A 10,966-nucleotide genomic window follows, 5' to 3' on the forward strand; every position below is an offset into this window, starting at 1 on the left:
GCTCCTAATTTTTTTTTTTTTTTTTTTTTTGCAGTACTGGAGATGGAACCCAGGGGCAATTTACCTCCAAGCTACACCCTCAGCCCTACTTTTTATTCTTTATTTTGAAACAGGGTCTCTCACCCAGTTGCAAAGGGCCTTACTAAGCAGTTGAGGCTGGCCACAAACTGCGATTGTATCTCAGCCTCCCAAATGCTAGATCACAAGCATGAGCCTCCATGCCCAGTGCCCAGCACAGAGTTCCTATTCTTAAACTACTCTCTCTGCAGGTCAAAAAACATAATATTTCTGAACTATTCTGGCATCTCTCATCAAGAATTTTCAAAAATTATTCTCCAGGCTATCTACTAGAGTTGGCCAGAAATGTAGTAGCATATGTTGTCTTTCACAAACATGAATAAGGAATCCTGCTTTCCTTTGCAGGCTTCAGTTTAAACTCCAAACCATAGTCTTCAGGGTAAGATAAAGCTAGCAAATGCCTGAGTGCCTTGTAGGCTTTTATCAACTAATTTTAATTGTCAAATTCAATACTACCAAGACAGTGCCTCAAGTGCTGAGGGAAGAAATTCAAATAAGTTCACAATGGCACTTGTCCTCACAAAGTCATTGCATGGAATTAATCTTTTTTTTTATACAATAAAGGTTAAAAAACTTTATTAGAAAAATAATTGCATTAACAAATGGGCTGTATGAGAAGATATCTGCAAATTTACTCTGATATCCAAGACTTTGATCATCTTTGAGGAAACTTTGATAGAAAACAAATATGCAGGTTCCAAGGGGCTGTGCTCAAAAATAAAGGCCTGCTTCCACATTCTTGTTTGCCTTGGTTACTCTTTCTTCAGATCTCTAACCTGCAGCCTGGAGTTGAACATACATTCACATTCCCTTATATCCATCATAGGTTACTGGCAACAGTGCCTATTAATGTTGGGTAGGTTTCAGTGGCATATAGGAACAAGCTGCTCCTGTTTTCATCCTGGGATATGTGAATCCCTGTTGCAATTAAAGGATGGATCTTGTCTCATTCTCCAAGCAGTATATTTATTGGTGCAGAACCAAATGAGGGTTTCCTTGATTGTTGTGTTTGAATGTGTGCCTTCAATCGGCAGCAAAAGAAAGTGAGTGAAATTATCTGTTTCTAGCACTGATTTAAAATTAATCATTCCTTCGGCCATAGCAATTAACCCATAAGTGTGGGCAATGAAATGGGATGAGTTGTGTTACAATAAAATATTTCAGCAATTCATAAATTAGAACCCTAAACTACTAATTTCTAAAAATCTTATCCATAATTACAGACCCCTTATAGCAATACTATAAAATCAGATCCCTAAACTAGACAAATGCTACAACAAAGAAATCTCAATAAAGTAAATGCCTATCATATTGAGGAAATCCTAAATCAATTCTTTTCACAAAATAAATATCACATTAAAAATTTTATAATGATTTAGCAGGGCATGGTGGCACACGCTTGTAATCCCCGCGCTTGGGAGGCAGAGACAGGAGATCTTGCAGGTTCAAAGTCAGCCTCGCTGGCTTAAGACACCCTGTTTCCAAATAAAAATAATATATAAAATAGGTCTGGGAGTGTAGCCCAGAGGTAGAAGGGTTTCCAGGAACCCCAATACCATGGGGGGGATATATATATATATATATATACATATCTAGACATCTATATATATATATATATATATATATATATATATATAGACATCTATATATATATATATATCTATATAAATTTTATAACTATTTGACTTGAAATGTATATAAATTGTAGAAATTGTAGACTACAGTAGTTTTAACAGGTAATTTAAGATGGGGCCTGGGAAAGCCACTCTTGCTAAATCTGAGAGCTTCTATCATTTAAATTTTCTTTCTTTTTTTTTCCTTGCGGTACTAGGGATGGAACCCAAAAGAATTCTTTGATCTAGTAGTCCTGTCTAGTAGGTTAGAGGGCAATGTAGGGCCCTCTTTCGATATAAAACAGTGAGACTCTGTTTTAACATAAAAATATGGGATGAGAGGGTAACTCAGAGGTAGAATGGCCCTGAGTTCAATCCCCAGTACAATAACAACAACAAAAAATTACTTTAGTAATTGAAAGAATGCTTAAAAGAGGGGAAAAAAAATTGCCAGGTGTGGTGGTGCACGCTTATAACCCCCGCACTTGGGAGGCAGAGACAGGAGGATCGCACAGGTTCAAAGCCAGCCTCGATGGCTTTGGAGACGCTGTTTCCAAATATAAAAAATAGGTCTGGGAGAGTAGCCTGGAGGTAGAAGGGTTTTCAGGAAACCCAATACCACCACCACCAAAAAAAAAAAGTCTATTGTAAACAGATTTATGGTTAAAACCTTAATTGGTATCATGAACTTTCTAAGTTTAGCTAATTCCTAAACAATAGGTATACTTTTCAAACTTAATAAAAAATGTTCATTAAGTCTTAAGGGATAAAGAACATAACTAGAGAAAAAGTTCAAAAAGTATTTGTTAACTTGAAAAAAGAAACTGATCAAATTTATTAAGCATCTGAACATTATTGTTTAGAGTTTTAAGATCCAATCTAGAAACTAAAATGAAATGCTAGTAAACAAAAAAAGTAAATAGATTTACTTCAAATATACTCATCCTCTGTACTAATAAAGCAAAATGAAGGTACAACACCTACACCTATCTTTTTCTTTATTATACTTTGATATACTTTATTATACTTTGATCAATAGGATACTACGTAATTGAAAAATATACTAAAAAAAAGCTGATTTTTTTTTTTTTGGGGGGGCTGCACTGGGGATGGAACCCAGGAGGATTCTACCTCTGAGCTACACCCCCAGCCCTATTTTTTTTTTTTTTTTAAACTGGGTCTCACTGAGTTGCAAAGGGCCTCATCAAGTAGTAGCTGAGGCTGTCCTTAAACTGCAATCTTCCTACCTCAGCCTCCCAATTGCTGGGATTACAAGTGTGCGCCACCACGCACACCACCAATTAGTACACCACCAGCTGTACTAATCTATTTTGCCATAATTCTGAATCCATTCTTTTTACTAGTTTTCTCTTTGCAACTTATCATTACTTACCATTGCCATGTTGGACAGTGGTGAACTAAGTGATCTCCAGCTGCCACAAACTATTCAGGATTTGGAAGGAACAAAAAAAGGGGGAAAGAAAAAATGACCATCACTGAATGCACAGTAGCAAAATACTAAACTGACTACTCTAAGTAACCTTGTACCTAATAATAAATTGAAATGTAAATAGCACCAAAGCTACATTATCAGCCTTAAGATTTATTTCCCATTATCATTAAACTGCAAAATTTTTAATATTCATAAAATTCAAATTAATTCTTGAAGAAATATAATGAAGTGCTATTTTTTAAATCAAAATTTTATTACTGGATTAAATAATGCCCCAAATATATAATTTCACAAAATGAACAAAGGCAAGGTTAAATGTCAAAAATCATTTTTTAGATGAAAAATAGATTCTTGCTAATGAGTAAAAAAGTCAATGAAAATCTTTGAAAAAGTTTCAAACAGTACAAGCCTAGGATGTAAATCTACTTTTATTATATCACAGCATGTTTCTTCTTCTTGTTACTGACTGTCTTTGCAGTACTGGATCTTGAACCCAGTGGCACTGTACACACTACTTCCGCAGCCTTATTTTGAGACAAAGTCTTGTGTGTGCGCTCACTCGGTCTCTCTCTCCCTTTCACCTTCCTTCCTTTTTCTTTTATCTCATTCCCAGAGCCTTTTCATATACTAGGTAAGCACTCTACCACTGAGCTACACCCCTAGCACGCATGTGCACACACTCTTCTCTATTTTTTTAATTTAAGTAATGGTCAATTTTGAAAACTTTATTGCATTCTTAATAAGCAATCAAATGTGGCAAACAATGGGGAAAAAGTTTAGAAGATACAGGACTGACTGAAAACACCTACAAAATTAAGAAATTAAATCTTTTAATAATGCTTGTGCTTTCTAAGCAGGTGGAACAATGTCTAAGTTTTAATTTTTCTTCAAAAATTAAAAACAGACTCAGGGAGAAATTGGTTAGCCTTTTGAGGTATTCCACTTTACATGGACATAAGATGATCTTATTGAAGGATAGAAATCCTGATTATTTTTAAGAACAGAAAATAAAAGTGTGTTAAACATAACTGTAATGCTGAAATTCAAGTGTTCACATACTTCTATTTCTCAACAGTTCTAACTGAAAATACTGTATTCATGCTTTTATTACACAGCAAAAAAAAAAATCACAATATATTTAGTCTTCTATTGTCTGAGTAGTATGTCTATATAAAATATTCCTCCGAGAGAGTAAAACTATCAAATAAAAATTCTGAGAATAAACTATTTTAAAATGACACATCACCAATATTTGGCAGCTGTTATCTAAAAGAAACACGTTTCTTATTTCCAACAGTCTTTGTATTATGTAAGCTGGTTAAGTAAAGACAAAAACCATCCAAGTTTTAAACATTTTGGGGTTTCTGCAAACAAATGTTACTTTTAGCTTTGTGGTTATCAGGAATTGACTTAAAAATACCGAAAGTAATAATTTAACAAAATGCAAGCTAAACAAAAAATAAATTTAACTATACTGCCTTGAAGTCACAAAGCTCTAATTTCATTCCATAGTCCCACTGGTGGCAACTTTTTTTTTTTTTTTTTCGTGGTACTGAGGATTGAACCAAGGGGCATTCTACCTGAGCTACAACCCTAGTGCTTATTTTATTATTTTTACTGTGCAACAGAGCCTCACTACGTTGCTGAGGCTGGCCGCGAACCAGTGACCCTTCTGTTTCAGGCTCCCAAGTACTGGGATTACAAGCGTGCAGCACACACTCAGCTTGGTAGTATCTATTTAAAAAATAACACTAGAAAGTAAGGAAACTACTTTTATATTGTCTAGTAATTAACACGTGTATATTTGCCCCATTAGCAGTGACCATTATTACTTGCTTCAAATGTTCAAATGAAATAACATATAAGAGCTAGAATCAGATTTAAAATCAATATTTACTGTAGCTCTTAGTGATTAATATTCTTGTGAGATTTATCAATATATAATACTGAATAACTCCAATAAAAATCAATGTTTACATTTTAATGAGCAATTTTATTCTTCAACCTACCCTCTATTAATAGAATCCTAATAGTCAAATACACATCCTAGATTAATTTTTTCCAAACAATAAAATATTAGATACTAGCTGCCTGTCTTTTCAAACAAACACACTTCAAATAACTCTCAATGAAAAGAAGACCATAGCTAGAAATGATAGGCAGACGTTCAAGAACAATAAAAATAAGTGAATAAACAAGTCAATTCAGCATATAATGTTAACTCAAAACAATGATGCCGTCTCATTTTTCTTCTCCAGGCTCATTCTAATCCAACTTAATCCTGTAGTTGTGCTCTATCCCAACCCAAGATTCTGTGCTTGGTACCCAACTCATCTAGCTTTGCCTTGAATTTGTTTTTAAAGAGGAAAAATCATAACTTGTTTCATGCTATTAAATGCAGCAGTTACTCATTTTAGCATGAATTCCTATTTTAAAACAGCTTAATTCTATCCACTAACCATGGACTTGCATCTCTAACTTGAAGTCATCTTCAGACAGTGAAGGTAAAGCCAAAGCATCAAGAATGGCATACTTTTTCATCTCTGCTCTTGATTTCAGATAGTCATGTCTAAATTATACCTTTGTCAAGAAAATGATACCCTTAAGATCAAAACTTAATTTTATTTAGCATTTGAGGCATTGAACTCATGCCTAAGGTAGAATAGGTCCTTCAAAGAATGTCTAGCCCAAACCATTCATCTTACACCTGAGGAAACATGAGGCCTACACCTAGATACCCTAATTGATTTTGCCAAAATTTAGAGAAAGGAGGCTATGAAGAAGGTTCCCTAAGTCCATTCTGCACACCCATCCGTGTTTTCACTTTAAAAAGGCAGTTTTAGAATGGGGATTGGAGAAATTTCATCATAACTGAAAACTGAAAGATCAGTTAATTTTACAGCCAAAGCAGCAATCACATCATATAATATGGCTCATTTCAAAATGTTTGAATATAATGAATACTGCCAATGACTATTTTCAGTGACAGTTAAAAATAAGCTTAAATAAATTATTTGTGTTTTATTAACAAAGTATGTATGATACAACCCTGTTTATAATATGAAGTCTAAAAGGATTTTTAACCCAGTATTTACTTCTCCAAGGATAAATCACCTAAATATAAGAGAACTTTGATCCATACAAACTGGTGAAAAAGTGATAGGATTCTTCCATAATTCTACACTAAAACTTCAACAAAATTCAGCTCACCTATGATATAGTTGTTAGCTCCAGCATTAAACAGCTTTAATACTACTTGTTTAGTAGAAAAAGTGAAAGAAAAACAGTGTCAGGTATGTAATAATATCTTTAAGCTAAATATTAAGTGAAAATTTATATCCAAGCAGTAAGTAGTTTCCAAATGGAAATCCACAAAAATTTAATTTGATATAGCTGGAGCAAAGGCACAGCAAATACTACATAGCCTACTACACAGCTCAATCTAACACAGATATGCATAAAGAATAAGAGAATGTAGGAATCTTTTCCCTCTCCGACCTTTGTTTCTCAACAAAGAGGAACCTTAGAGAAATATGAGAAGTGGCAAACTGAAAAGGAAGTTACATCTTTTCTTCTATAGGAAGTAAAAACATTCCTATATAAATTGCAGTCACTCAAATCTAATTTTCCCGAAGTAAAAAATTTCAAGATAGTTGGGCACAGTGAACACCTGTAATCCTAGTACTTGGGAGGCCGAAAGAGGAGGATCATAGGTTTGAATCCAGCCTCAGAAACTTAGTGAGACTCTGTTTCAAAATAAAAAGCAAAATAGGGGTAGGGCTCAAAGGTAAAACACCCTGACCTTAATACACACACACACACACACACACACACACACACACACACACACACCAAAATATTCAAGATATTCTATTATAGAAAAGTTTCAGAATATCTTAACACTTACCTCTTCTGGAGTGATTACACCTGTTTCCTTAAATTTTGATTCCTAAAGAAAAAAATAGTAACAGTATTATAACATTTCCCACTTTCAACTAAAAATTGGGGGGACACTATTTGCTTGGAATCCTTTCGGGCAAACACACACACACACACACACACACACACACACACACACACAGTGTATACTGAATATATATGTCACTGGTACTTGACTAAGACAAGTCTGTCATAGGAAACTTAAGTGACAATATAATTCTATCAGTGTTACAATAAAACACAGCTCTAAAGGTTTAAAATGAACCTTTACAATCATTCTGTGCAATGAACGAATACTTTTAATAGTTCTGTAAAAATACATTAAAGATGTTTAAACTCACGATGTGTTTTATTTAAATATTAGAAACCAAATGTAGAAATTATCTAATATTTCTCATGATTCTCATCTTCAAGTTATAAAGAAGTATTCCCTCCTCTAAAGCAAGGATGCTTATTTACTACATTTTTCTAAATTTTAAGTTGTAAGTAAAATTTTGTGATAGCCTGCAAAAATGAAAAAATCCATTTATCAACATTATCCATCCAACAAATACTACTATGTATTGGGCACTATCTGAGGCAATGGGTTCTATGTGTGAATAAAATAAATTCATCTTTGTCCTTCAAAAGAGATTTAAAAATGAGGCAGAGAGGAAGAATATGTCAGGTGGTCGGAAGAGACAGACATTAAAAGGAGAATAAAGACTTTACCACACCTATGTCAATAAACAAGCAATAAGGCCATCTGAGGAAGAGCGTTTCAGTTTGAAAACAAATGCAAAAAGTCAGAAGCAAGTGTGTGCTTAGCGCACTAAAGAGGTCAGGCTGCTATAAGCAAGCATGATTGTGAGATACAGTAGTAGATGACAGTGAGGTCTCCAGTGATCAACTAGAGCCTCTGAAATCACCATCAGGACCTAAGGCTTTTAATGCATGTGTATCCTCTAAACAAAATATGCCTTTTCTTAACTTTTACAAATTAGGATAAGGCCACTGCTTCTTTCCTAGGCATTTCTTTTTTTCTGCTTGCCTTCTTTTAATTTAGCAGGAAACTCTAAGGATTCTCTGTAAATCAACAGCACAGAAGTAAAAACTACAGGGTCATTAATTTTGTTTCCCTTTATTCTAAAAATATACAGAATACATACTACTACATGCTAACATTTCTTTTGTTTTGTGAAACTGATTCCTGATTCTTCAAAGCAATTCCATGTCATAAGTTCAATAAAACACAAATGGCCTATAAAAGAACTATTTATATTTAATTTTGAAAGATTTTTCTTCTTCCTGAAACTAATATGTAACAATTATGCGTTATTGAAATGCTGTACACCTGGGAAGATACCCACCTGCTCAAGTAACAGGCAAAAGCACTTGATTCAAAGTCAAAATTATTTTCAAATTTTAAATAATTGAATAGCATAACTAAAATGACCCACAGTAAAAAAATATATATAAATATGAATATATATATATATATATATATATATATATATATATATGTATGTATGTATAAAAGCAGGAATTAGGATCCTCATTTATTTTACCTGGTCCAAAATTTTTTCTTACTTAGTCCAACAAGGCATTTTTAAAATGAGTCTTCGAAATTATATATATATCAGACCTAACATTGCCCTTTGTCAAGAAAAAGGAGGAATGTAAAACTGTATACCATAGCATAGTGGAACATTTCATTCCCACACTAGGATTAATAAAATTAAATTCAAAAGCTAAGGACAGAACAAGCAAAACAAAAATGAAAACTAAGCAGGGGCTTGCCATTCATTTATTATCACCGCTCCCGTTTCAGAAAGCAAAACTAAAGTCACAACAAAAAAGTACCCCAGGAGGGCAACCAAAACAGTTGCAGTTGTAGAAATTTGTTTCTGAAAATAAGAAACCATTGAGTCACGGCTGAAACAGCTGTACTTTTACTTTTAAAACGCTACACTCTTGTCAACAGAAAGAAAAATTACATATTCAGGAGGGCTAAGCTGCTCCATTTCATCACTGAAAGTCTCAGCACTGAAGATCAGGTGGAGCTATTCTAAAAGCCGGGCAAAGAGCAGCTTTGCTTTTTAGTTTGGGTCAACGTGACCGGCGGAGATGTTAACAATTTCGCTCCGTTCCTCTGAAACCTAAAGGAGTCGAGACCTCCATCAGAATTTACCCTTCACTTACGAAACCTGTGAGAAAAAGTGTCATGCCATCATTCTATCACACACTGAATTACTTAAAAAAAAAAAAAAGACAGGCAACACTCTCGCTTAAAAAGTTTCCCCAAGTTCTCGAGTCAAGACTTAACACCCGCGCCTTCCCGCCGCCGGCCCCGGCGCGCCCAAGCCCGCGGGAGCCCGAGCCGGAGCCCGAGCGCGGCGCCGGGGCGGCGGGTGGGCCGGGCCGGGGTGGCGTGGCCGCCGCCCGCTCCGCGCCGCCTCCGACGGCGCTTACCTTGAGGACCGGGGTCAGGTACTCAGCCACTTCCAGCGCCTTTCCCTTCACCGTGTTAATCACATTCTGCATCCTGGGCCCGGGCGGCGGGGTGCGGAGGGCGGCCGGGCCGGGGTCGGAGCCGCCCCGCTGCGCCGACTCGCGGGGCGCCGGGACCGGACGGGGCGGGCGGCCAGCGGGAGAGCGCGCTCGCGCGCGGGGCCGCCGCCCGGCTGTCACGGGCCCCGAGGGGCGGCGGCGCCGAGCTGGGGAGAGGCAGGAGCACGCGCACCCCTGGCCCTCCCGGGAGCCCTGTGCCCCCGGCCTCCCGCGCACCCTTCCGGCTTCCCCCAGCTCCTCTCACTCGCGTGCTGTGGTTCCGCCGCCACCTGGGCCCCACGTGATCCGAGACTTCCCCCGACACGTGACGCGAGAAAGGCCGCGCTGGGCGGGACGCGCCGCTTCTCCCCTCCCGCCGGAAGCGTAACACTGAGCGCGCCTGCGCAATGGGCGCCGGCTACGCTCTTGCCCAGTCGGGTTCCTATAGCGTTTTTGGTGCCGGAATAGGAAGTCTCGGGGCAGAGGCTTTTTTCGTTTTTATTTCTTTCTTATAGCGACCCCGCCCATGGACCCTAAAATGCTACTGCTGCTACTACGGAGCTAGACAGCGGCCGTCTCAGCTCTAGGATGTGCGTTCAGCCACTGGGAGATTTTTGGACCAACTGAGGTAACCGCGCCCCGCGAGCAAGGTACCGCGCGTGCGCACGAGGAGTTGCGCGTCCGGCGAGGCCCCACTGCGCATGTGCAGGGGGCGCAGGCGAGGGAGCCGGGCGCGGCTTCCGGGTAGGAGGGAGGCGGGTCCTGGGCCCTGTCGCTGCCCCAGCTTTTGTTGGCCCAGCTCGCGGGTCCCCGCAGGTTCTCTCTGCCCCTACCTGCACACTGGGAGGCTTTGGGCAAGTATTCCCGGCATTTCGGGTTCTCACGCTGTCAAAAGAGGGCCGAAGACTCAAAGAGTCTTTACTGACTCAGTAAAGATTGACAGCAGTGTTTCAGATGTTTCCCATCTCAGTCATTATTATAAGAAAATCTTTCCCAGCAAGTCATTTTTCTTCATTCGAGGAAAGAGCTACTACTGAATAGGGAAAAAAATAACAGTTCCAAAATCTTTTTTTTTTCCTAAAGCGAAGTTGCTAAGCAGAATAAAAGTTGTGCTATCCTAAGGTGTCAGTTACTCACTTACTACCTTTTGTCATCATTTTTAGTCTGGTCCTCCCGTTTCTGTCTCTAGAGTACCCACTACGATCAGATTTTGACCTGTTTTTTTTTTTTTTTTCTTTCTGTCCTCCACACCCCCAGCCCTATTATTTACTTATTTATTTTTTAAACAGTCTAACTTGAGTTGCAAAGGGCATTAAGTATCTAAAGCTGGCTGTGAACCCGGATCCTCCTGTCT

General features: G+C 38.0%; 1 protein-coding gene across 1 annotated transcript in view; it reads right to left on the reverse strand.

The window, feature by feature from the left end:
* ATG3 (autophagy related 3) overlaps positions 1-9,606 on the reverse strand; it is a gene marked incomplete at both ends in the record, with an annotated part of 35,404 nt that extends 25,798 nt beyond the window's left edge. Inside the window, 3 exons of the mRNA XM_080695721.1 lie at positions 3,085-3,134; positions 7,052-7,093; positions 9,535-9,606. Of these exons, the coding sequence (XP_080551847.1) occupies positions 3,085-3,134; positions 7,052-7,093; positions 9,535-9,606 (164 nt within the window). The remainder of the gene's footprint in view (positions 1-3,084; positions 3,135-7,051; positions 7,094-9,534) is intronic.
* Between the last annotated feature and the right edge of the window lie 1,360 nt (positions 9,607-10,966).

The sequence above is a fragment of the Muscardinus avellanarius genome (assembly GCF_963383645.1).
Source record: "Muscardinus avellanarius genome assembly, chromosome: 5".
Classification (NCBI taxonomy): domain Eukaryota; kingdom Metazoa; phylum Chordata; class Mammalia; order Rodentia; family Gliridae; genus Muscardinus; species Muscardinus avellanarius.